This window comes from Strix aluco, chromosome 1 (genome assembly GCF_031877795.1).
Source record: "Strix aluco isolate bStrAlu1 chromosome 1, bStrAlu1.hap1, whole genome shotgun sequence".
NCBI classification, from domain to species: domain Eukaryota; kingdom Metazoa; phylum Chordata; class Aves; order Strigiformes; family Strigidae; genus Strix; species Strix aluco.
In genome coordinates, this window is record NC_133931.1 from 66,184,492 (window position 1) to 66,211,267 (window position 26,776).

At 38.0% G+C, this 26,776-nt stretch overlaps 1 protein-coding gene across 6 annotated transcripts in view; it reads left to right on the forward strand.

The window, feature by feature from the left end:
- The window catches only part of CARMIL1 (capping protein regulator and myosin 1 linker 1), a 196,447-nt gene that overhangs the window by 91,491 nt on the left and 78,180 nt on the right, over positions 1-26,776 (forward strand). For all 6 annotated transcript variants that reach the window (XM_074823520.1, XM_074823510.1, XM_074823466.1 and 3 more), the window contains exons 9-17: positions 2,912-2,987; positions 5,564-5,652; positions 10,353-10,447; positions 14,675-14,761; positions 18,462-18,565; positions 20,509-20,586; positions 20,702-20,778; positions 21,694-21,798; positions 26,526-26,595. In XM_074823520.1, the coding sequence (XP_074679621.1) occupies positions 2,912-2,987; positions 5,564-5,652; positions 10,353-10,447; positions 14,675-14,761; positions 18,462-18,565; positions 20,509-20,586; positions 20,702-20,778; positions 21,694-21,798; positions 26,526-26,595 (781 nt within the window). The remainder of the gene's footprint in view (positions 1-2,911; positions 2,988-5,563; positions 5,653-10,352; positions 10,448-14,674; positions 14,762-18,461; positions 18,566-20,508; positions 20,587-20,701; positions 20,779-21,693; positions 21,799-26,525; positions 26,596-26,776) is intronic.

Sequence of the window (26,776 nt, forward strand, 5' to 3'; positions counted from 1 at the left end):
TCTTGCCATCTTAAATACCCTGGGGGACAGGGATGCTGAAAAAATTTGAAGGCATTAGTGAAGCTTGAATGTTGTTGAAGCTTGGAGAGATCTTCTGCATTGCAGAAGAACAGAATCTGTTTTCATTTTAAGATGGCACAGATATACATTTTGTAAATCTTACTTTATTCTGGATGGTCATTTAGTAAACAAACTAATAAATATAAGCAACTCAGTATAACTCAATGAGGGAAAGTTATGAGAAGGCCCTGCTTTTGGAAATGGTCATTAGCGTTCTTTCGTAGTGTATTGCGGAAGAATTCAGATAATTGTTAGTACCGTATCTAGAATTTAATAGAATAAAGTTAATAAAGCAGTATATAATTTTGAAAAGGAAAACTGAGTAACAAGGGCAGTGAAGTTAAGCAACCTCAAAGCAAAAGAAGGAGTACAGGTAAAATTCCTAAAGAACCCTCGTTGGTCAGAATCACCTTCAAAAATTTGAACAAAATGAAAAAACCACTAAACTATATAGCTTCTCCTTAAAGTCAGGTGGTAGAATCTGGTAAAGCGAAGTTTCAAGGCAGTAAGACTACTGCAGAATGGGCAGAGGTTCCAGTCTTCAGGCATGCAGGGAGGAGGAAGGGGGTGTGTGTGGGGGGGTTAGCGGTTGGTGTTCCTGACATGTGCCAGTATCTGTGCTTGTCTAAGGTTTGAACAAACAAACTATTTAGAGATGAGAATTTGCAAATCAGCTGGGTTGATTTGTTTTAAAATATTCCGTCCTGCTGCAGCAGTGTTTCTTTAACCTCTTGAAAGTGTGATGGTTTTCCCACTAACTTTGAGCACCCCCTGTCCTTCAGCTGTTCCTCTCCAAGGCCTGGGGAGGAGAAAGGAGAAAGGCATGGCCTCAGGCAAGTTCTGTCTGCAGCCACTCTCCTGCCCAGAAGCTACTGAGCTGTTGCCAACCCTCCAAGCTGGCTTACCAGCTCCCTGGTAGTGTAAACGCTTGCAGCCAGTGATCCCTGATCGTTGTCCCTCCATTCCCTTGGAGGAACTGGTGCTGCTGCTGATGGCTGAAATACATCTACTGGTGGTGCTTTCTGCCTCTTTTGGGGGTGGTGGTCCCCAGCGTGAGCAGCTCTGCTTCACCAGTCTGATGGTGGTGCCATCAGCCTGTCCAATGTTTGTACTGCAGCATTCACCACCAGCTGTGGCTGGCTGGTTACCACTGGGTAGATAAAACAAAATTACATCTGAAAAATTACTCTTATGTTCGTTCTACTTCCAAGACAAAGGCACTGGCAAGAGGAGCGTCAAAGCTGCTAATTCATTACCTTCTTACCGATTGCGCCAGGGGAAGGCAAAGGAGGAACAAACTTCTGTGTGGACATTCCCTATTCCATACCAAGGTTCCTGCCTGCCCAGCCTAAGGGAAAAATACCTCTGGGTTGGTTTCCCCCTGCTTAACATTTCACTAGTCAGTTACTGCTTTCTGTGGAGATAAAGTGTGTGCGTGCATGTGTGTGTGTAGGAACAAAACCAGTGTGGTGGATGGAAATAAATCTATACACTTCATGAAGCTGTTAAGTCTCTGCTGTGCCAGTGGAATTGAATTCACCCCAAGACTTGATGTGTGCTGTGAACAAGATGGAAAACAGGCTTAATCCTTGAAGGGCACCACACACAAGTTCCTCTGCAGGAGTGTGAAAACGGTCTATTTGCAGGAGCTTCGCAGTTGGTGGGCTACAGTCTTTTGCTGCAAAATGCGACACCTTCTTACCGTTACCTTAGTGATGGGCTTGTACTTCCAAATCTAGCAACTGCAGTTCCCAATATAGCCTGCTGAAGGCTTGTCCATGTGATGTTGCCTTGTCTCCTGGCTTTCCTACATCTTTAACAACCACCCTGAAGCATCTAAATGTTCATGGAGAAAAAGTGGAAGAGAGGAAGAAGGAAAAGAAGATGTGAGAAGGGTGCTTCTTGTTTAGTGCAGATCAGTGCCTACCTGCATATGTCCTGAATGAAAAGCTGGAGTGTGGGGGTGGGACTAGCTTATAAAAACAAATACTTTTAAATTTCTCCCTGCAGAAACTAAGGCTCTCATGGTGCTATTTTGCTGCTCGGATAAGTGAATATATGTTACAGCTCTTCTGTAATGACAAGGGGTTTCTAAGTAAAGTCCAAGTGTAGGTGTATATATGTATTTAATATGCTGAGTCAAAATGATCCAAGTACTGCGCTGCTAAATAATAAGCTAGTGCTTGATGGATGATTCTGCTGGGGGGTAGGGTACGGACATGACATTTATCACCGTCTGTTATTGGAGAAACTTAACAGAGGGAGAGCAGATCACATTAAGAGGCTTGGAATGAAGAAAACGGGAATAATTCAGAATTTCATTTGTGAAATCCCTTTTACAATAAGGAGGGTTTGTGCTGAAAGTCGCATTATCCTTTTACAGGTCTCCTTCCTCCTGAGGGAATTTAACTATAGAGATGAGACAAGGAGGTGTTCTCTAGAAGCATTCAGTCATGGAATTATATTAAATCATCAAACTGCCAAAAAGCTTTTTAGCGTCATGCTCAATTATAATTAGAGGTGATTAAGAAGCTTAAATATGTCACAGGCTGAAGAAAAAGTAATGCTAAAAGTAAGAATGGCAGCCCAGACAAATTCCTGGTTTAAAAATTCATGCTAGAATGGATGTCATTTGGCCAGTCAAAAATTTGTATTAAAATATGAGAAAGACACACAGCTGCTGGTGATGCTCATTTTTTAGAATGCAGAGCTTTCTGTAATAAGGATGGTAGGCAATGAGCATTGCAAAAACATGGGGAATTAGATATGGAAGAACACTTAAGAGATTGTTTCAAATTACCAAAGCCAACAGTTACATGAAATGTGTGTAAAAGTGTTTTTCTTTTTCTAGAGACTTAATACCTATAGTTGCTGCTCTGGAGTATAATCAGTGGTTTACAAAGCTGTCCTCCAAGGATCTGAAATTAGTAAGTAATAAGTTGAAACAGTATACCTGCTCCTACCAGGCTGTGCTGTGTTTTAGAGGATGCTATTACAGTTTTCAAGGTGAACTCTTACAGGCAAGTGCAACTGGGCAATCTATTGAAATTTTTTTTCTCCTTAATCATATCAGGAAAATGTGAACTGTTGGATAGTTAATTCATGCCACAGAAACACTGCTGAGAGTCAGGTCTTGTCAAAATTTCAAGTGAATGAAGTTTGAAGACTTTATTGGGCTATAGGAGTAGCCCATAAAACTACTTTGTTAGGTGTTGCTAGCTCCCTCAAACAATATTGGGTGACTGAATAGGAAAGTAAAGCATCCAGAAATCTCAGTTGCTTTTTGGAGGTGGAAAGTAAATATCATGATTCTGTTTTTTTCTCACATATAAAGCAGGTCTTTTCTCTTAATTTTCACTGCAACTTGATGGATTTTTTCCCCCAGTTGTCTGAAGCTAACCCTGTGTAGTAATACGTAGTGATGTGACATTGATATTCTTCCACATCAGTTTTCTTTCTGAAAGGGGGAAAATCTAAACAAGTTGGACTACTGAAGAAAGGGCCAAGAAATTCAATAGTCAGGTGACTTTTTAAAATATATCAAAGTACATTATTTCTTCTAAACGTGAAAGTTCATAGTCACAGGTGGAGTTAGTGGTTTGAGAAACTGCTTTTACACTTACATCCAGAAGCTTTTGTCCTTAAAAATGAACAGTGAGTCTCATCTTGCTTAAACTGATGCAGTTTCATTGATCTGAAAATGCTCTTACTGCATTCCTAAACTATCATTTTCCATGAAAATTCAGTAGAAGTTAGCTTATGTGATTTTTGGCAGAAGAGTAGGCAAAACCTCTTCTTTCTTGCTGGGACATCTTATTTGAAATTATGCACGGAATGAAGCTGGGGGTATGTTTAATCCTGTTGTAGTTTGCTGTTAAAATCACCATTGTGAAAAGGTACAATGCAATTAATCAGTTTCTGCTTCAATGAAATTATATAGTTTGCTTAGTTAGAAGACTGGCCAGTGTAGTTTGCTTAGAACAAGAACTGGCCATATTATCTGTCTGAGATATTTTTATGTGAAAGGTTTTTTTGAATTCTTAGCAACTTTTCTATAGAAAGCAAGTAAAGTTTGTCAACCTTGAAAATGCACCAATTCCTTAAAAACAGACAAACCAACCAAAAAACTTAATCTAAACATAACAGATTCCATTTTCAGTTAAAAACACCAGGAAAACATAAATTGTAAATCTGTGCCACGGGAACACTGCTGAGGGTCAGTATGAGGTCAGACATATCCGGAGGCCACTGAATGCTTTGTGCTTCATGAGTCTCACTCTGACATTGTGTTTGATAGATGGTATCCATAGTGTTTTTATAGTACGTGCATGAAACTTTCCACCTGCAATCACACTGCTGTAGAAGTATTGTGATAATATTCTGAATTATTGAAATATGGAAGGCAAGGATAGAATTGTGAGGGTGGCTGAGTTGACAATCTTTAGAAGAAATTGCCACCTTTACTGTGTAAAGGATTAATAAAATTTTATGTGTGTGGCAAATGAGGTTTTTTTCTTTTTATGAGATACAATTCCTTTAAAATTTTAGAAATCCTAGAAAATGTCAGACTATTATTAGAAACATGGATGTCCCAGGTATTAATGTCACATTGTTTTTAAAGGCAGATAACAGAATAGTTTCAGCACTTCGTGATCATAACTGAAATTTCACTTTGGACTTCACATGAATGTTGGTTAGTGCTTGCTGTGGGGAAAAAAAAAAAGGGGCAAATCCAGAACCAAAATAAAAGATTATAATAAAAGGTGATGAGGTACAGAGTTCACTGTATGGCTTTTGAATCATTAAGGTTTTATCTCGCTATTTGAATGAGCACAACAAACAAACTCTTTTGTTACCATGTTTTGTTCATGGTACTTGCAAATGTTCATGCAAGTTCTAGAATCCAACAACAGTAAGATCGTGAGATGGGATTTAATTCTGTGTAGGTTAGGAGGCTTCATACTGAAATACACTGACCCTTAAGCACTAGTCCTTAGCAGTCTTTGGAGGACCTGTAGCTAGAATGCTTTTGCCCTTGAGTTTTGTTTTTGTTTTTTTTTTTTTATCTGCCTTATAACATCTTTGTGTTTAGTTGTCATTCCTGGTCAGGCTTTATTCTCCTTTGCACTAGTTGCCACTTTCTTCTGAATGATTAGTATGCATATGAACAAAATTTCTTTAAAAATTAAGTGAGCATATTTTCTGAATCACAGGGTTTGGGTTTTTTACTATCATTATAAAAATTCTGCCCCCTATGATTAGGTGGCCTGCTTCACAGATTACTTGCTTTTAGTCTGCCTCTTGCTTCCCTGACTGTTTTCCAGAAGTTCTCTGTTGCCATCTGACTCTCTCTCAGGGGTGTTCCTGGTATTCTTACTTACTACTTATGTATGACAAATAGCTGATCATGGCCTGGATCCCTTTACGATGTACAGCTTATAACTCAGTAACTGTCTGTTCCATGTTTGTGTTCTTTAACACTGTTCTGTCTTTTCTGTGACAGTCCACTGATGTCTGTGAGCAGATACTGCGAGTGGTGAGTAGGTCCAATCGATTGGAAGAACTGGTATTAGAGAATGCCGGGCTTAGAACGTAAGTAATTCCTTTGAAATGTTTTAGTTACTGCTTACTCCCAGCAAAAAGGATGTGTGATGTGTATTAGCCAGAATAAGCATTAAAAAAACCTCATGCTCAATGTCTACCTTGTTCTGAGGAGCCTGTAGTCACGAACTTGTCATCAGGTTTTTCGGAGGTTCCTTATGTCCAAGAAATCCATTTAAACTGATGGTTTTTAACATTCTGTCTGGAGAGCTGGGCTAAGTGGAGCAAAATGGATCGGATAAGGGCATAAGCCCTAAATCAACTCACACTGTTCCTCTCCAAATATGGTTGCTGATAGAAGTATGAGTACCTTTTTGTCATTTTAAAAAGTGTTTGAGATTTTGTTAAAAGAAGCATATTATTCCATCTCACATGATAGATTATAGTTTTGTTCACAAGAGAACTGGTTTTATCTTATTGTGGATTACAATTAGCAACTTTTTTAAAGCAAGAAAGTAGATAATTAAGTTTAATGCCTTGCTATAGCCTTAAAAGAAAGGTACATAGAGGTAAGCCATACAATTTAATCCTTGCATAAGTTTTAAATACAGTAAGTTGTAGTTACTAGATATTTGCTTTTTTTCCCTTCACAGGAAATAGAAGCAAAGTTCAAGGTACAAACTAGATCAGTTGCAAGTATTTGTAGCTTGTTTTAATGTTAGAGTAGCGTCCAAGACCATGGAGACAAGATAAAGTCTAGTGCTAATGAGTTTTTATGTTAATGAAAAAAAAGCAGTGGAGAATTGGGAGAAGCACAACACTAAACTGAGTTAAAAATAAAGAAGAGAAACAAGCACAGGGAAAATAATTGGTGTACCTTATGTTGTCTCCTCTTCTGCTCTTTGGGTCTTTTTCCCCTTTTTAAAATGGGTTTTGCATTGAAATACCTTTAAAAGAAAATTGCTTAAATGACACAGGAAACTTGAGGTGGAGTTAGGAATTACACCCAAACTTTTCTGTTCACTAGTGTATTGCCGTTAATATCTGTCATTTCAGATATAAGCACCTGATTTTAATCTTGTTTTTCTTGTGGTATATGCCATGAAATCCAGTGATAATCATGAATATTAAAAGATATATTGACTACCTTTGCACATTGCCTACCTTAACTTATCACAGTTGAATTAACTGGGTTTGGTTCTGATGGGACTTGACAGATAACGAACCTGTGACTTCGATTTTCTTGTCTCCATCTACATGCCTTGGTGTGTATCTGCTCCGGTCAGCATTGTCTGTCTGTTTTCGTCAAGGACGCATTTGTCAGTTTTGCCAGTTATCATATCTGCTTGCTAGGAGGAAATCCTGTTGTTACTGGGTATCTTCACTTCACATACCTTATAGACCAGTCATTTTTAATGAGCTGTGACAGACTGCCAGACCAGGGTTAAGGAAGAGCTACCAAGAGCAGTGCTTTGAGAAATAACCTGAGCAGCTGCAAGAGCATATTTCCTTCTGCAGCAGAGTCAGTTTAGGACTATTCTGTTCTTTTCTACCTCCAGCCACTCATTTCTGTGATTTAGTTTGGGACATGGTGCCATAAACACTTGTCACCCTCCCAGCTGATGAGACAGCAAACTACTGTGCAGTAGTAGTTATAAGGACCCAGGACTAGGGAAGTGTGGACTTGATGTTGGGGAAAACAGCTTGTCAGCTGAAACTCCCTGTCTGATAAGTGTACCAGTTTAGATGCTCTTTAAAATTTTATCCCCATTGCCATTTCTTTAACAGATGTAAAGGGTGCAGTCTAGATTATTTTGGATGGCTTTAATGCATAAAGCAAGCACTAATGTTTTGGTAAGTGTTAGGATGCTAACTAGGGTGAGTGATACCCAGATTTCAGGGAAAGGAGAGTAGTTCAGGGCGATCTGAACAAATGAGCTTGAAAAGAGAGTTACATCCCTGAGGTGTCTTAGAGGAATGGAGCAATATGTGATAACCAGAATAATCATTTCCATGAAACTGCAAGATGGATTCTTCAGTCTGCAAAGGCCTGTTTGCAGGAGCTGGTGAAAATGATCTATTTGTTGTGCTTATGTGCTCTCTGAAAGCTGGCAGGCAGAATGTTCCTGTCATCTCCCACACCATCCTCTGCAGCCCTGTTCCAAAGGGAATGGCCAGCTATGACAGGGGGGTAACAACAGAGGTGCCTGATGCTGGTACCCGAAGGGCCTTTGACAGTGATGTTGCATCCTATCTTCCCCAGCTGGATGGGCTCTGAATGTCCTTAGACCTAATAGTGTTAGTTCCTCCTACACACGTTCTCTTTTTCTCCATTACAGGGATGTTGTCTAGACAGATCTTGAGGAATTGTTTTGTTTGTCTTGAAATTTCCAGACCTGTGGTGTTCTTACACTTGGTGAAATATCCTTACTCTGTCATATGTATAGTTGAATTGAGTCTTTTTTGGGATTTACCTCCAAGCCTAAATGTCCACAGTTCAGGCAAGCATGACTGTGTAATGCATACAGAGTAAGTTTGATGATTTGTAGAAAGTGTCAGACTTATATTGCATGCTCTGTTCATGAAGTGTGCAGCCATAAAAAGTAATAAGTTTTAGAACTTGAAGCAAAAAGTGGATAAAGGAGGGGAAGGGGTATTGCCTAGTGAGCAGAGCCCAGGTGCCTCCGTTTATGGTAGAGGCTGCACAGGGAGTGGGGAAATTGTATTATTTTTTTCCAAAATGAGCCTTGGAGCCCCATGCGCCCTACATAGTTAATCCAGTGGTTTCTGGTGGCGGTCGATTTACTGTGCCTTTGCTAAGTAGTTCACACACCCCCCAGTTGTCCAAAAAGTCCTGGTAATCCTGCCTGTATTGGTAGCAAAAGCTGGAGCAAAGTTCATAAGCAAGCCTGGAGGTGTAGGCAGAATACTTTAATGACAAGAATCTGTTAGGGATAAAGGAAGAGGAGGAAACTCTCCATGAAGAACTCCTCCTTTTTGTTTGTTTTTTATCTCAAAACCTCATTCTTCTTGGATGGACATAAGGAGCTTGATTCAGTTGCCTAAGCACAGGCATCTAGTGCTATTTGAAATGCTGGAGGGTATCCAGAGAGTGTTGGCAAATGTAACTGAGGGCCTACAGGAGATATGTAGTCTTCTGCAGCAGCAGCTGGTAACAAAGCAGGATACCCTGAGGCCTGTCATGTGGCAGAGATTCAAGTCCAGAATTTCTTTTTGTTGAGTATTTGTATTCACATGCTGCTTGTATTTTAGGAAAAGAATAAGCTTTTCCTAAAGGCAGCCCACTGTCATGCGTTTGCAGTGCTGGAACCTGTTCTAGCCCTGGGAGTCTGTTTAAGGACATGGGGTTTCAAAGGGAAACTAAACTTCCCTGGAACATCTCTGCACTCCTTGCAACAACAGATAACCAAAAGCTATTGAAGCTATTGCTGTCCAGTCTCCACTCTGTTCCAGATACTGGAAGAGGATGCTACCTCCACTGCAGTTCTCAGCACACAGACTGATCTACTAGTTTTACGGTAGGCAGGATCTGTCCCAAGGAAAGAGGGCAGTGTTAATTATCACTCTTCTAGCAATGTAGCTGGTAGCTCTCCACTACTGGCCTACAGGAGGTAAGATAATGTACTTCAAGGCAGAGAAAGAAGGAAACTCAAGGCATATTTTTGATTTCTACCTCAGTGTCTAACTTAGGTGAAGTAAGAACATTGAAATTATAGTCTCAGTTTAACAAAAGCACACAGTAGGGCTAGTCCCTTAATACATGAAAGCTTCCCAGTAGGTACGGGGACAGGTTTGAGGATTTGTTTTAGAGCTGATAATAGCCAACAGCCTTCAGACTTAGTGCAAGGAACATGTTTCCACCAGAGTCTGACAGTGTGGTTGTGTAGGAAAACCTAAGATAGCTTTGAATTTAGTGCTGTGGGCGGTGGTAGTCCAGCTGCAGCAAAACGCTGTCAGATGGGGCAGCGTTCCCTTGCCTCTTAAGTGGATATGGAACAGAGGTAGGTCGTGCTACTACAGCTACCTACCATAGTTGGTTGAAGTTAGTTCAAAGCTCTCTGTGCTACCTGGCCTGGCTGTTGTGAGCATTATAGAACCGATATACCATTGTTTCTCTTGGGGCACATTGCTAGGACTGTGGTCAGCCGGTTATGTACTTTGATGCTTCTCACTGTAAAATGAAGCAAGCAAAGAGCAGTTCATCAGTGTGCCACTGTTCTTTGAGAGCGCTCTTCCTGCTCTTTTACAAGGCCAGAAATACTCCTTGTTTGTTGACCTTCTGGATATGCTGCAAAGCCCATCTGTTTGAGTGACTGTTGGTAGAGAGCTGCTGCAATTGAGGGGGTTGGCTTGAGAGCGAAGGAGGCAGTTGATGTATATATCCCACTCATGCGTGGCATGGAGGAGATGGAAGATGTGCTTGAGTTTTCAGTTATTCTGTGTAACTCCTATTTTATATCTTCAGATCTTTATCAAAAGCAATTTGAGCTTTGATTGAGTGCCCTTCAGTCTCTCAGGTCACAGAATAAACACATAATAAAATAACCTGCTTTGAAAGATAGCAAATTAGCCAGATAAGCATTGTTTAGAACTGTGAAGAATCGGTTACTTCTCTGGGGTAGGATAGGCCACTTCTGGCTAGTAATCCCTTGATGCTTTTAAGCCTCTGAATGTACTGTTGATAGAGGAGATAACAGGATTCTTTCTCCCTCTCTTTTCTTTTCTTGCAGAGATTTTGCACAGAAACTAGCCAGTGCCCTAGCCCATAATCCCAACTCAGGACTCCATACGATCAACCTTGCTAGCAATCCACTTGAAGATAGAGGTACTGTAACATTTGTATTTTTCTCTTTCTACAAATGTAATAGGAGGATTACTGCTGCTCCATTCAGCTTTGCCTGAATAATAGGTTATTGTTCTGTATGTAATGCTTTTGTATCTGTTGTTCACAAATGACTGAGAATCGCTATTCTTTTTTGATTTATACATATCCATTAGCTTGTTGAGAAATACTTAAATGTCTTAAACCAACCACGGATCTCATTAGATTTCATTACATTTTCATAGAGGTTTCTTTTAAAGGAAGATAGAACACAGTGACTGTTTAGGACTAGAGACTAAATAAAGTGGTGTGCACGTTTAAAGGCAGTGTAATCAGTTGAAAGATAAAGCATGAGGAAACTTTGTTGCTTGGATTATATTTTTTCCTGATGCTTTTGTGTTTTTATTTCAGCCATAATTCCATATTTATTTTCAGTACTGAAACTATTTCTTTTTTCAGCTTTGTGCTAGTCCATTGTGTTGCCAGTACTTGGCGATGTTCAGCAATACTGGCATAACTAGCATCCTTATGGAGCAAAGCGCTGTTGGCTCCACAAGATAGAAAATCAAGCTGAACAGCTCAGCTTTTCTCAGACTAGGCACTGCTAGGCATGATTTCAGTACATATCAAGTCATTCCCCTCCCTTGTCTACTGTCTTTTCACCCAAGAGGCATTTATTTTTAAAATAAGGTTACATTCTTTCAGTCTGAAGTTGACCCTTCACCGCTGCCCCTGTGAGATTTCCATTTGCTTCACTTAATACATTCCAGGCACACAGCGTTCTGGGATCAGACTATTTTGTGCTTCTGTTGGGACAGAAGAAAAATAAGAATTTTATACAGTGAACCTTTTCTTGTTTTATTTGATTTGTTTTGGGGAAATTTTCCAGTCTTTTTGCTGTCATGATTCAATATGGAAAAACTGTTCATTTTGATTACAACCGGATTGACTCAGAATGTTGTTAACACAGAGTTTTGTAGGTGTCTCTCCTTTCTTGCTGATTCAGTGAGAAAAAAGAGATGGAAAGCGTTTTTATCCTTTCCTCTTTTGTACGCCTCTTCCTTTTGACTAGAAACAAGTATGAAAATATTTTTGTTTTTAACCTATTCAGAGTGTTTTTTTATTTAAAATTGTTCACATGAATTGCTTTAATTCTCTGATTACCTCTTGCATGCTGATTAGAGCTTGCCCTCCTTAAGAATCCGTATCATGTGAAAGCCAGTGTTTTGCTGAAGAACATTATTATTACAGTGTGCTGTAGACCTGACTGCGTTGTACAAAAATTTCTGTTGTAAGCTGGAAAAAAAGGCTGTTACGTCGTTGATTCTGTTTTTGAAGAAATGTATTTAGATTGTGATATATGAAAGTTTTTTTTTTAAAAGGAACTAATTTTTATCTTGAAAGCAAGACAAATGACCAAACATTGGTAGATATTCTACAGTGCAGGGGTGGTTGTTTTTTTCTTTTTTTTTTAAAGCATATCAGTGTGGGTACTTTCTTTGCAACAAACGTGTAGATTCAAACCATTTTGCAGTATCCACATACAAGATACAAATGAAATGCAGGAACTACAACTTGGAAAAATTATTAGGGCTTTTTCATTATCTCAGTCTCTCTTATCACATATGCAATTAAGGTTTGACCTTGTAATTACAGAATTAAAAAGAAATTAACTATAATTGCAATGTGCAAATATTGCAGCTTTTCAGTTTAAGAAAGATTTACGTGTTCTGTGATCTGATATTCACTGAGTGCAAGGTAGATTTGACTTTATTAAACTGAAGGGGCAGCAAACATTTCACAAGTAAAAAGCTGGCATAATGGATATTCATGTAAACATACAGATTTCAGAAAATCTCTCTTGAAAAATCACCTGCAGGAGCTGGAAGTTCAACCAGATTATTTTGCAGTTACAAGGGAAATAACACAGAGTTGTGTGAATTATGGGGAAGAACATACCGTTGTGCCTTGTTTGAACAAAGAAACACCCTAAGCTATAGTATATTATTGAGTACCAATAATTAAAGACATCATATGATTACATTAATGTAACTGTCTGTATTCCAGTAACATGGGAAGTGTGTTTAGTTTAAGGCATAGAACCTGGCTTCAGTTCAAATACAAAGCAGTGTTTATATGAAGTGATTTACACTGAGACTAGTCTCTTAATCTGTGATTGACTTCCCTTTACGGTACTGTCAATATTTGTGAGACTAACACCTGGAAAGTTTATTATCAATCATGGCTTTAAAATCTAGCCATGCTAAAGTAATGAGAGTTTTGCTTTTGGCTCTACTAGGATCAAAATTTAATCTCATATTTTGTTGAAACTAATGCAAAACAAACGTACTGAAGCCTTCAGATGCTCAAATTCAACTGTGTGCCTGGCTGTGGTTTAACTCTACTTCTGCCATTAGAGCTCTCATCTTTGTTATGAAGCTAGCAAAAATAGTGGTTTAAAGAGTGTTCAGGGGCCAGAAGCACTTTTCTGCACCTCTTTCCTGTATTTTATAACTGGGTGGGTCCTTAACCTCCAGTGCTGGTAGAATGTTAAAATTGTTAAGCTTGGCTAGAGTGATAAGTGGTGTAGAGATGGTTAACTAAAGACAAAGATGGAGAGGTAAAATTATTTGCTGCATGTCTTATTCAAAATGCTTCACAGCAAAAATTACATTTGTGATATCCTTAATGATTCTGATTGTACTCTTTTTTTCTCCTCTTTTCCCAGCATAACTCTACCTTGATTTTGAAAGTATATGTTGTGACTAAACCAGCTTAACAAATGTGGACAGTCAGCTACAGAATATAAATTCTGAGGCCAGCTTAAGATAGATTGAGCCTCCTACTTCAGAGGAGCTAAAAAAATTTTTTTTAAAATAGTAGAGCTACGAAAGGAAATCCTATTAACATGACTTGATTCATTCTTGCTTGAAGTTGATGAAGACATCCAGTTACCATTGTGCTATGCAATAAACAATGTCAAGGCATCATGGGTCTAATATTTTGGCACTATAAATAAAATACAGTATGCTGTTTTGAGCTGCATAGACATTGCACCTATCACCAGCATACAGAACATGCTTTTACAGAGAACATTAAAAAAACGCCTACAACAATATCTGCAAGGTAGCTGCTCTTTCATTATCAGTGAGGTAAAACATGATAAAAGTGGAGTAAACATATGTATGTGACATACTAGTGGTCTGTTTCATGCCTGCAGGAGAAGGGTATCAGCTTTTTCATTTATTGTGTTTTGAATCAGCTAAAAGGCTTTACCCCCTTTCTCTTTGCCCTTTTCTCTCTGAGTGAGTTCCTGTAGAGGACTGTATTTCACACCTCAGGTTAAGCCTGGAGTTTCTGTGTTGATTTATTCCTCTAATAAATATTTCATGGATTGGTTCCATTGTTATTTAGGTTGTGCCCTCTTAATCAAAATTCAATCTTTTGCTTAAATGGGGGGATTAAATTTATGGAGTGTGGAACTTGGATACACTGAGAAAGGGCTTTAATGGAAATTTCCTCCTCTGTGTTGGATTTGTGCTGAGGTAGTCCAGTCTGTGTCAGCGTCTCAATGGGTTTTTACTGTTTGGGATTGCAAGCGGTTGTTTCCAAGCCTGTGTCCTGGCTGGTAACCTACAGGTTACCCTAAGGGAAATAAGTGGCCATTATGACTCGGTGGAGGTTTCAGGCTCGTAGGGTTTACCTCAGAAAAAGAGGGCAGTGTTAGCTAATGTGAGTGTCTCTTTTGCCTTGACAGCCCTTCCTTTTAAAAGAAAGTAAAAATAGTTTGAAGTTTCACATGAAGTACCATTGTTGGATTTTATTTTGTGGTTGGGTTTTTTATGTTGGGTTTTTTTTGCCTGAACCATAAAGCTTCCAGATTTTCCAAGTGCTAACCATTTGACATGTGTAATATCTTCTCTTTGACTCCTTCTCAAAACTGTGTGTGTATTATATAGTTTTTAAGCTAATTAAGGTGGCTCACTGATTGTTAACAACAAAATTCCCTATCTGTTCAGTGGTTAGCAAAGATTGGGATCTTGACTACGACAGTAATTTCAAAGATTTATGATCATAAAAAGACAGAGTCATTTTGGGTCCACCCTCACAGTGAGTGCAGTTCCTCCTGTAGTTCCACCAGTGCAGTTTGCCCCTGGTGTGATTGCTGGGAAAACCTGAGATCACACAGTTAACCTGAAAATGTCCATTTTCTCTTTGCTTCCTCAACAGGTGTGTCATCTTTGAGCATCCAGTTCGCCAAACTTCCAAAGGGACTGAAACATTTAAACTTATCTAAAACCTCCTTGTCACCTAAAGGTAAGTTTTATAAGTATGCCTCTTTTTCTGTTCTAAAAGTTTCAGACATCTGTCCTAATAATACCTTTTGTTACCAGATTATAAAGTAATTAATTCTATAAATTATTTACATGTGTATTCTCAACAGCACAACTGGTTTTTTGCAGTCCTGAGTTGCTGAACAGTGGCCAGGGTTCAGTGTCCCCTTCAGCCCTTTGAAAAACTCTTACTCACTTCTGTAAGCTTTGGGCTTAAACCTGTATTGTAAAGAAAGATTGAATTTAGAATTAGCATAAATGATACGTTTCATATATGGTTCAAAAAGATGTCTGAAGCAAAAATGTGTAGAGAACTTCCCAAATGTTTTGCATGCAATTATTTTGTGAAACCAAGTGCTGTGGCAATGACTGTAAAGTGGTTTGCTCTTTGTATTATAATTTAAAAATTTCAGATCTGATATCATAATTGAAAAGTGTGTATATTTTAAATGTATGTATATTTTAAATACATATTTTAAAAGCAATAACACTACTGAAACATAAGTCAGACACTTTCAGGATTTTTTTGCGTTGCTGTTTTACAAATAATAGATGCAGTGACCTCTTAAACAGATTGTACAAATCCAGGGTCTCCTGTATAGAACATGAGTGTTAAAAATAGAAAAAATGTACTGACATTATTGCAGCTTTTTCTCAGATGTTGATGACCTGGAAAAGATGAGTGAGTTAAGGTCTGTGAAGGACATTAGTTGATGACAGATAGGAGCTGTACTCTTTTATCCTTTTAATTATTGCTCTGTGAAGTGCAGATTCTATGTTCTCCTAAGCTTTAAGGGTTGACCTGGGGGAATATGAGTGGGGAGAAGGGTTTTTTGTTGTTTTTTTACGAGTGTCTGTAGCTCTTGTTATGCTTAAGTAAATAGTAAACCCTAAACTGAATTTATACAACCATAGTTTTCATTAAAAAGGTTTCATTAAACTCTGGGGTTGTTTTTTCCACTGCTAACTCCATTTTTGGTAACAAGCAATTGATCAAAAATCTTGACTAACCTTACATGTACTTTTGAAATTAGATGTTCATGAATTTGACAGAAATTCATGCAGTTGTGGTATGTTCATTCATCTTGTGCTTTTCTTCATGTGATTTGAATGATTTCAGCAAGTGCTTGTGATTGTTGACTCAAGAGAACGCTCTAGCTATGCTTCCGTCTTCGTAAGGAATAAATGCCAGCTTGATGGAGTTCATCAAAAACTCTTGTCAGTAAAAATGAATTCTGAGATTATGAAAAGAATTCAGAAAGGTTTTAACACACTTTTTTGAAAGCAATCTTTAAACAAAAGCTGAAAATATTTTCCAGTATGTCTAATACTGACCTCATGTGAATCCTAGTCCAGACTGCATTGCAATAACTATGTATTCTCCAGAGAGTTTGACTATGAATATTGTCCCATGGCAGCTCCTCAGTGTTCCTTAAAAAAAGTACATGCGATGTCTTAAAATTGGAATTCTTATAACCTTCTGGACCCGAAGAAACCTGGCTTCACCTCTTCGGTTGTCTGCAAGGCTGTCTGGCTTAGCCAGTTTTCCTTTAGCTTAAGAAGACGGTACTGAAATGGTTTTAACTTGGGAGGCTATTTTTGAACTTTTAATATTTTCTGTGTGGATCTTGGATTCAGCAGACTCCAAGGTGCATGTTTTTTTTTTCCCCCAGCCTGTCTTTTTCTTCTTTTTTATTTTTGAGCTTTCAGTTTCAGAAAATCTGTACAATCCCTTACTGGTTTTGACCTTATTTAAAAAGCACTTTCTATTCGAGATAAGTTTCTAAGATTGAGAAGTGAAGTTCAGGTGGTAACATCTGAGCTGATCTTTCTTCAAATATTGTATCTCAAAGTTCCCGAGAGCTATTAACACTCTGAGCCTCCTGAGAGCAGTAAAAGAGCATAAAAGATTGTCTGCAAATGAGATGACTGTTAGAGTATAGCATGAGGTAGGTGAAGTTCAAACAGAAATTTATTGACTTGAAGATTCTGGTTAAATGGAAAATTCTAGTATACTCATTCAAAGATAGGGCTTTTTTTTCTGAGCCCGAGCCAAAGGCTAATTAAAAAATCCCTCATTCACATTGTTTGCCTTCACTGATGTGGCTGATTTTGAGCAATTGGCCCATTTTAAACATGAAACAAACAGTAACATTATGGATTGTTTGATAGCTCCTCTTGTCTCCCAAACTCAGACACTGGTCCTGAAATTCCCAGAATTGATTCTTGGTAATATATGCTGAACTGTTGACAATACATTACATTCATTTCTACTTGTTGTGTTTGCTTATAAATGCTGTTGAGAAGACTCACTAAAATGAATCTGGAGTTATAAGCTCTAGTGGTTAAATAGAGCTTTTAGATCTTCCAGAGTTTCAAAAAGTATTCATTTGCAGTTTACCTTTATAGATAGGGTGTGGATTCAACAATGCAATGTTAAGATAAAAGAAAAATTACACCGAAGGGAAAAGTTTTGAGACTTGGCAAAGATGTCACTGTTCTTTGATTCTTTTCCGTATCAAAAGCTTCCTGAAACCAAGAGCCATACAACTAACATGGGAGACTTTCTTAATGTTTGGAAGCTTGGAAAACTAAAGTACTGACTTGGGGTATTTTGGTCTCCAGTGGCTTGCTAGCTGCTTCCTCCACATCTTTGCTGGTAAATCCATCTAGTAATAGTTTTTAAGTGAAGAATGGATGTGTTCCATCCATTGAATGCCAGTCCATTTTCACTGATCAGTAGCTTTCAGAAATTGCCCAATATTGTGTAGTAGATCAAAACACCTGCCTGCTTCATAGTATTGGCCAGGCACTTACAAAAAAACCATACTGCATCTACTAAAGGACACCGTGATCTTTATGTCTGTAAGAAATACATGGATAGTGCCTGAAAGGCAGCAATAGCCATCTACAATAAATAAAGAACTTGGTGATAAGCTACAGAGCCCTCAGACGAAAGTTAGATTTGAAGGAGTTAGAATTAGCTATGTCCTAATTTGTATTTGGAGAAGCTGAAGAATTTTGGAGGAAGAAAGCTCTGACTGGTTTGTTCCCAATGTGAGCTTTTTAATTTTAATGCGAAAAATATGTATTTGTTCTGATCAGGAACTGAGCATCTTTATGCGTCTCTTGATGTTTTAATTAACTATTTTTCTGAAATTACAAGCAAATACGCTAAGAGAAATATTTTTAATTTCCAGGTCTTGTCAGTGGCTTTTGAAGTTCTGGCAATTATAATTGTTAATGTACTTGGTCTTTCACAGATACTTTCATCTACTTCCACAGATACTGTTATCTAAATACTGTTGTTTGCAGGAAGACACTGACTTAACATTATGGAGTAAACTCTGTTTTAAAAATCTGTTTCAAAATGGGATTGCACAGTTAAAGCCACCATAGGCTTGGCAAAAGAATTCATTCCCTGGATCTGGGACTTCTAACACACTGTGATTCCATCAGGGCAACTGGTGGAGTGTGGTCCAGGCAAAACCAGGCCTGCTGTGGCAGGGAAGGTCTCATATCTGCCTGGTGATCTGTGTTCCTCTGCCGCAGTACAGTGATGGTAACAGGAGGTCATTAAACATTTGTGTATGTCTGTGTTCACTGAAGTTGCACGCTTGCAGGGTCTGGACCAGTTTTGTCTAGAGTTGACTAATTTGAGTACTGACGTGTTTTTTTGGCAGGGGTGAATAGCCTTTCCCAGTCACTGAGTGCCAACTCACTGATTGCGAACACGCTCGTCTATCTTGACCTCTCAGGGAACGCTCTCCGTGGTGATGATCTCTCAGTAAGCACTTTCCTCTCATTTGGGAGTTAATGAATAGATGTTTTAATTAATTGTTAAGAGAAAGACAAAGCCATTTTGTTTAGATCCTTTTTTGCCTTTATTTCAGTACAGTTCTAGTAGTGAGAGAAAATAACATTTTGATCTCTACTCCTCAGTATATAGTCAGAGAATTAAGTTTCCCCACGCTACTAAATAAATACACATAATTTTAGTTCATGCTTTTAGTTCTTGACTTCTGCTGATAAATGAGAGAACTGCAAGTGTGACACTTGTTTCAGTGGACTTACCATGCTCCCTGAGTTCTGTCTGAAAGTAACCAAAACACAATTTAAAAAACTTATCCTCTTTTTAGTGATTACAATTTTTTCATTGGATGGTTGGAAACAAATTATTTCTTTTGACTTGGAAAGACTTAATTTCTGGTTTTCAATATTTTTGTTTGTATAAATAAATCTGTGCACCTCCCTGACACATGTTGTTGAAGCTCGTGATTCTTTGAAGAATGTAATTATTTTTTAAATTCCTTTGTTCAGTTTATCAGTTGACATAGAGGTGTGCAGTTCTATTTTCTCCATAACAAAATCCACTTAGTTCTTAATTTGTATGTATTTACTTTTTGACTGTTACATCCGTATTTCTCTCTCACATCAAAAGTTGGGTGCATGTAAGTGTCAGGTTTTGAATTCTTTAAGTGCTGAGCATCTGAAATACGCAACACTAGTGTCACCCAGTCTTATCACTTAAAGTGCAGTCAGACATGTCTCTGACTTTTTCACAAATCTTACTAGTTTGTTTCCTCAACACATTCAAAGAACTAGTCTTTTTAGACACAGGAGGTGAAAGTATCAGTGGGACAAGAGGATTTAAAAGGTAGCAAACAAATAGTTAAATGTAAATAAAGACAGTGAATTACTCTTTAAGAGAGAATAACATAGCAAATAATTGAAAAACAAAAAGTAAAATGAAATGTACGACTTTGGTAGGCAATGCTTAAAGAAATCTCTTGTCTATCTACAATATTTTAAGGGACATAAATACAAAAAGTGGGGCTTTTCTTGGTCTGTCAGAGAGAGATGGTTCAAAGAGAGTATTAATACCAAGATCTCTTAATCTGTGGAACAGGAGTAAGGAAATCCTGTTATTTAGCCATTAAAATAAACCCTAGGAAAGCACAGGGATTTTTAAAGCATTGACCTTTCTTGCACTGTAGATATAGGGACTAAATGACCTAATTTTTAGAAAGATGGATCTATTTTAGAAATGTTGAATGTGCTCTGTTTGGCTGGATTTCATGTGGAGCTGAGCATTCCATGTTTCTGTGAATTAGGTCATCCTTTTATCTTTCTGTGTTGTTCTCTGAGACTACAAAAAAGCCCAAAATAAAACAGTGTATAGTAAGAAGTTTTACATACACTAACATTTACATGACATATCCTATGCAGTACTGAAACCATCAATATTAAAATTGTGTTACCTGTTCTATATTCTCCCTTAAATCTTTTAACGCACTGTTGGTATTAAGAAATAACCATGGGCTTCAACACAAATTAGTTGCTTCCCTCATGCTTAAAGGGGCTGGCTTAAATTTACAAACTAATTAGCCTTTCTGAAATGTTACAGCAATCTGAGTGACATTCCATGGTATTTCTAACTAAATTAATTATCATTTGCTGTGAAAGTGATTTGCAAGATAACTCAAGACTTATGCATTAAGAGTAATGTTTGGTAAATGGAGTCTGAGCACCATTTTTTCCCCTGTTACTTTAAAATATGATAGCCTTCAAAAGTAAAACAGGTTGTATTGATTAGGTGAAGTTTCAGACACAAGTCTTGTACTACAATTTTATAATAAAAGCCTAAAATGTAATGAGAAGTAGCGTTCTAGTAATTGGTGTCATAATATCAAAATTAACATGGGTAATTTTTTTTTCCATTAATTGTAGAGCCTGTACAACTTTTTGGCCCAGCCAAATGCCCTTGTTCATCTGGATTTATCCAACACAGAGTGTGCGCTAGATATGGTAAAGATGTTTTTTGTGGCGATTCAGATACCAAGGAAATGTTCCTCACTTTCTATCCCTAGGTACTTTTCTGGGTTAATATAAAATAAAATCAATCTTCTTTGTTTTAAACTAGGTATGTGGAGCCCTCCTTCGTGGATGTCTTCAGCATCTAGCTGTCCTTAGCCTCTCTAGGACTCTTTTTTCTCACAGGTACAGTTTAAATGTCATTACTCTCAAATCCTGCAATCTTTTGTTTTATAATCTCTTGCTCTCATGTTGCACCTTTCTTAAGAAGAAATCTAAGACTTTATAAAAGACTTGGAAGTCACAGTGCTCTATGAAATAAATATTATTTATTACGGGCAAAATATTTTCTTTCCCTTTTCGATATTCGCTAGATGGCTGTAAATTAAGCTGCCTTGCCTAATACATTTTTTCTGATACTGATGCACCAGAAAGTCTTGTGTCTTCTGTCTCTAGGAGGCATAACATCAGGCTTTGAAGTCTGACTGACTTGACTCCTCTTCAAATTATTTTTTTAAAGTTTGTGGTTTTCATTATTTGATGATGGTTACAAATGCTTTTTCCTTTTTTTGCCCTTTTCTGGGAGGGAGTCCCTTTGAAAGTCTTAGAGACTGAACACTAACTTTGTAGAATACTTGCACTGTAGGAAATATTACCTTCTATTTTCTTCAAATCAGTGTCTTGGGTTCATATCAGAGATGATAGCTAATTGGGGGTAAGCTACTTCAGCACTGAGTAATTATTTCTAGTGGTGAAAAGGCGACTTCAGAGGTTTTTTTAATGTCCTGTGTGGTGATCTGCTCGTAAGATATAAATATGTTCACTATTAACCAGACCTAAATGATCATTCTTTGTAGTTCACTAAACAGAAGCTAGATAGTAACGTCTTCTGTGCAGCAGTGCAATGCTGAGGATTGTTTGTTGAATCAACATTTTGATGACATTATATTTCTAAGCTAATTGAGAGCCACTGATTACAGAGCTGCTGAAAGTAGATCAAATTAAACATGTAAAAGATCATTACAATTCTGATGGCTTGCATTCACTATTGGAATGAGGAATGTCTAGATGCTACTTCTTAATGAATTTGTTTACTTACAGAAAAGGAAAAGAAGTCCCTCCCTCCTTCAAACAGTTTTTCAGCAGCTCACTTGCTTTGATGCAGATTAATCTTTCGGGAACTAAACTCCCTCCTGAGCCTCTAAAGTAAGAATTTCATTTCATTTTGTCCTGTTGCCTAAAACCTAGTTTGCATTGTTACTATGTGAGTGCCTCATAAAAGAAATGAAGGGGAAAGGATTTTGCCTTTTTTTCCCTATTGTGTACATTATTGATGTTGCAAGAGTGAGTTTCATAATGATCACACATTCAAGAAATGTTGTTTCCATCTCACAGTTGAGACTATTAATTATATTTTGTTCTGTGGGAATGTCACAGCTGTTTAGCTTCCATCAACATTTTTTTGTGATATATTTCTTACTTTGTGGCTTCTGAACAAAACTGTTTACTTCACAGTAAAATGGGATTATGTATTTGGGTGAGTGTTATTCCTTTGAGGCTGTGGTGTTGCAACAGCCCTTACGAAACCGAACCTGTTGCAGTGCTTGGAAAGAGAGACCTATTGCACAGAGCTATGCCCTTCTTTTGCGGGGAGAGATGATGGCAGCAACTGCTAGGACTGCTAAGTGTAATGTGTCTCCTTGCTGTATGTCACATCATCCTGTGGCTAACAGGTTCTGGTGGTATGGATTGGGTACTGGAGAGAAACTTCTCACAGCCTAATGCCGGCTGAGGGAAGTTGTGAAGCACTGTGTCACCTTTCCTGTGACGTGTGCAGTTTCGAACTGTTGAACTTTACAGACATAAAATTTAAAGATGTGTTTTTAAAGTCAAGATATGTCTAGATAAATAGGTCTAATTTAGATAGGTCATTCTGTGATTCCAGTAGAATCCTTGTGTTTATTGGGCTACATTAAAGAAAGGGCTCTTTCCAGAGTGTCACCTTGCTAGCTAACATGCATTAAAACATGCATAACCCTATCTGTAGTAGACACCTAGACATGTTCACTAACTATTTTGGGGAACACACTTACAAAATCCTAATCTGGACACAGATATAGATACGTATGTTTATGTATGTATACTTGTGTGGTTGGGAGCCTGCCTCCTGAGGGAGAACAGGGGAGGGAAGTGGGCAGCAACTCAGCAAAGGAGTGGCTAATGAAATGGGAGTTGATGGCAAAATCAGAGATGTGGGATATAAAGAGTAGTTAGTGAGTACTGTATGGAAAGCTTTTGGTACAATCTGCAGGAAGCTAAGGGAGAGAAAAGTGACAAGTGCCACACAGGAAAAAGTAGTGTACATTGTTCTGGGATATTTTTTCTTAATGCAATTTGACATTGGACAGGACAGTACAATATGATGCTTAAGTAAGATGCACTGAATTGAAATCAATATCCAACTGCAGGAACCTGTCATTTTAGTTCTGATCTTTCACTCTGTTCTGTGTGATGCTCTTGGTTGATGTCTTGCTTGCTTAGACTTTGCTAGGATTAGAAAGGTCTGGTACTGATGTGTTTTCAAACAGAAGGTGGATACTGGGAAACACACTGGTTGATTCTGATTAATTTATGGCTATTGATTCTGTGGTGGAGGGCAGCAGGGAGCTATGTTTAATGAAGCAAGAAGGACGGAGGATGTATGTGACTAATATGCAAGACAATCTTATCAGTGCTACAGGAAAAAAAGAATGCTATGAGACATTGCATATATCTACACAGATTAGGAAAGGTGAGAAGCCCCAAATGCTAAGAGTCATATTTAGCTCCTCTTGGCATGTTGAGTACCTCTTGGGGTGTGAGGGGTCTTGGCAGGTGAGTGTTCTACAATTGTCCATGCTCACGGAAGATGTTAACTGTATTAATTTATCCCAAATAGTTGTGACCCCTTGATCTGCTAGCTGTGCAGCAAATGAGAATTTCCTCATCCTTTTCAGCCAAAAATGATCTCCATTAGCAAAAACATACTCTGTTGATAATGTTTAAGCTAATCTGGCTCAATTTGACTGAATTGGGTTAGAAGGAGTTACTTGCATGATTGGTGTTGGTGGAAGTAAAGAGGCAGTGGTGAGTAGCATAGGATGAGCTGAGAGCAGAAACCTCTTTTGCCCACGCAGACAGCTCAGAAGGGGGCATCTGTCCAAAGTCCAGCTGGACACAAATGGTCTCAGAGTGTCTATGCTACTCTCAGCTGGCTGGCATTTTGGCATGGGCTTCTTTTGTTTTGTTCTGATGGCAGTGTTCACCTCTGACTAGGAGGTGACAGAGCTCTTAATATTTTTTGGTAGTTTCCTCGATGTGTTCTTTCTCTGACCTGAGTTTTTTCTTCAGTTTGAGCTGAGTGTATTTCACAACAGTACAGAGAATCATGATCTGCAGTACACCTTGCTCCCCTCTCAAACCCTGTATAGCTTGACTAATACACTTCAGAAGCATCCTGTGGAAGTTAATCTGGTGTTGAAAGGACTGAGGATGTACTATATCCTGCAGCAGCTACTTAGCCTTTTGGTCTTAACTGCAAGAAATTACAAAACTTCTACAGAACAATCAGGATCATGGGATTTGTTAAAGACAAGAAGATGGAAACACCTTTTTTCAGACAGACTTATTTGTCATTGCCAAGATTGCAATAGCACAGGAGGGAAGATTTCTAGAAGGAAAAATAAAAATGACATAGTGTAAAATAACTACTTCTCTGACATCTTTCATCAGTGCATGTCAAAAAGCTTTTGACAGTGTGGGACTTGGAACTGCTCTGTGGCAAAGGAGAAGTTCCTGGTTTGTGTCCGTGAACACAAACCGAGTTGGATGTGTGATTCAAAATCAAGCCTGCCTACAGAAAAAATATAGATGAAGTGCAGATACCTGACACCCTGTCTCCCAAATTCCTATGATTAGTTGTTAATTGATTACTTTATTATCAACTTCCTTTAGATCAACAGTTGTGGTATGTTTAACCATGTATGCTAACTCAGTAAGTTTAAAGATATTGGTTAATCAGTGCAGTCAGCGAAGGAGATGAACTTGCTCTTACAGTGGCAGACCTGTTAATATAAGTCAAGCCTTTCAAGGAAGAGGTTTGCTGATGAAGCTGTACTGTGAAGATGCCACATAGTGGGTGGGGAAAGGGTGCTTTTAGTTTTTGTACATAGTTAATATAGTTAATGTTCCATCGGAGCTTACTCTTTTTTTTCCCCCTTCTTTTAACCAAGTGAAGCAGTTTATACTCTCTTTTCCTTGTTTAAGTGTATGTTGGTGTTTTTGTTCATTTAAAGACATTGCCAAAAATTGTATTTTGATCTCTCAGTGCTATAACAAGACAAGTTTTTGATATGCTTCTCATGCAAATGTTAATTACAAGGCCAATTCTTGCATTCTGCATCTAGCACAGTTGACAAGACCTTTCCATGTATTGCCATGTGTGTGATTTAAACATAGTGGCTAAGTATAATTATAATATGTCTGCCTTCAGTGCCTTTGAATGCTGGTGATTTTTCATGACAAAGAATTGAGAAACGATGAGATTTTCTTAGGATGAGTTTATAGGAAAGAGGTTAGGGGAAAAAAAAACCTTTTTTCATCCTGTGAAGAGAGTACATTTGAAGCAGCACTGTGCCTCTTTTTTAATCTGCATTTTTAAATGGTTGCGCTGTGTTTATGTTACCTCAAAATGTTTAGGAAGTTCTTTGCAAAATTATCAGCCAGACTAACTTTGAATAAAAGCATGTTTGGGAAGGAAATATAGACAAGGATCATCTAAAAATTTTTAAAAACTGTTGCAGAGTTTTCACATTTTTTTCAAAGTCTGTGTATTAATAGCTTAAGAAGTAAATAAGCACGAGATATTTGCCTTTGTTAACAGTGAAGGTCTGATTAACATTTATACCTGCAGGGCAGATATAAATAGTTTTAAATGAAAAACCTTCCCAGGGTGCACACATTTTAAATATGGCTTTTACACACTACTTGCATAGCAAGTGTGTAGGCAAATGGTTCAGCAAAATGGATTGGTTTTTATCTCCATGCATCAGTAGTTTGGATTCTGTTAGCTTGCTTTTGGCTGAAATGAAGTTTGGGAAGGAAGTCCTTCTGTTTCTCTGTTCAATTACTAATTCAAAGCAGCATCTATTCTAAAGATAATAGAAGGTATACGCAGGTTGTGTTTGCTCCTTCTCTAAGACACATACTGTTGTGCTTTCTGATTTGACAGTATTAATAGAAATGTGATATTAACACTAACTTTTATATGTGAAAACAAACTTCTGTAAGGCTTTAAAGGTGGATTTATGAAAATCATAATCAGTCATTGCTACACTTGTCTGCCTAAAGGCAAAGGATACCATTGTCTGGGAATATAATCTTGAAATCTGTAAATATTTATTGGTTTGCAGAAGTGGAGAATTGTGTGATATTTGAACACAATTCAGTGTTTGAGTGTTACAGGTACTGTGCCTGGCTAAAATGACTGGCTGCACTGCCCCTTGCATTTATTAAAACTCTATTTTTTTCCTGAATTCGTGGAAAATCAGAGAATTAGTGTGGTCATACAACAGAACACTCTTTGTAATCATTTGATGCTCTTTGAAAGCAAATGTTGAAGAAAATTTATCTCTGATGAATGTTATTATAAATGTTGATGTAGCGTTAGCTTTACGGTTTCTTTATTAGCCTTGCATCCCTGCAGTTTTTGAAGCTGCTGGAGTGTTCCAAGTGTGGCTGGTTTGAGCTACCATTGTCTAACTGCTCAGCTGGGGTGGTTTTGTTTTGAAACGGTTCTTTGCATTATAGGTGTATTAACCTGTGATCGCATAGAAGATGATGTAAAGCTGCCTTTTTTTTTTTTTTTAAATGGTTCTAAAATTGATCTTTTTCAGAGCGCTTTTATTAGGCCTGGCTTGCAATCACAATCTGAAGGAGGTGTCTTTAGATCTCAGTAGCTGTGAGGTAAGGCATATTTATCAGGATGTGTTCAAAAGATGCAATGATGTGGAATTAGAGTTTCCGTGAAATTCACTGGGCGAGGTATTCTTCCTCTGTAGTCAAAAGTTATGGGAAAGGTAGAGCTCAGAGAAGCAGTTATGGTAAAAATCAGCTGCTGTGTGTTAAAGCATCCTAAATAATGAGT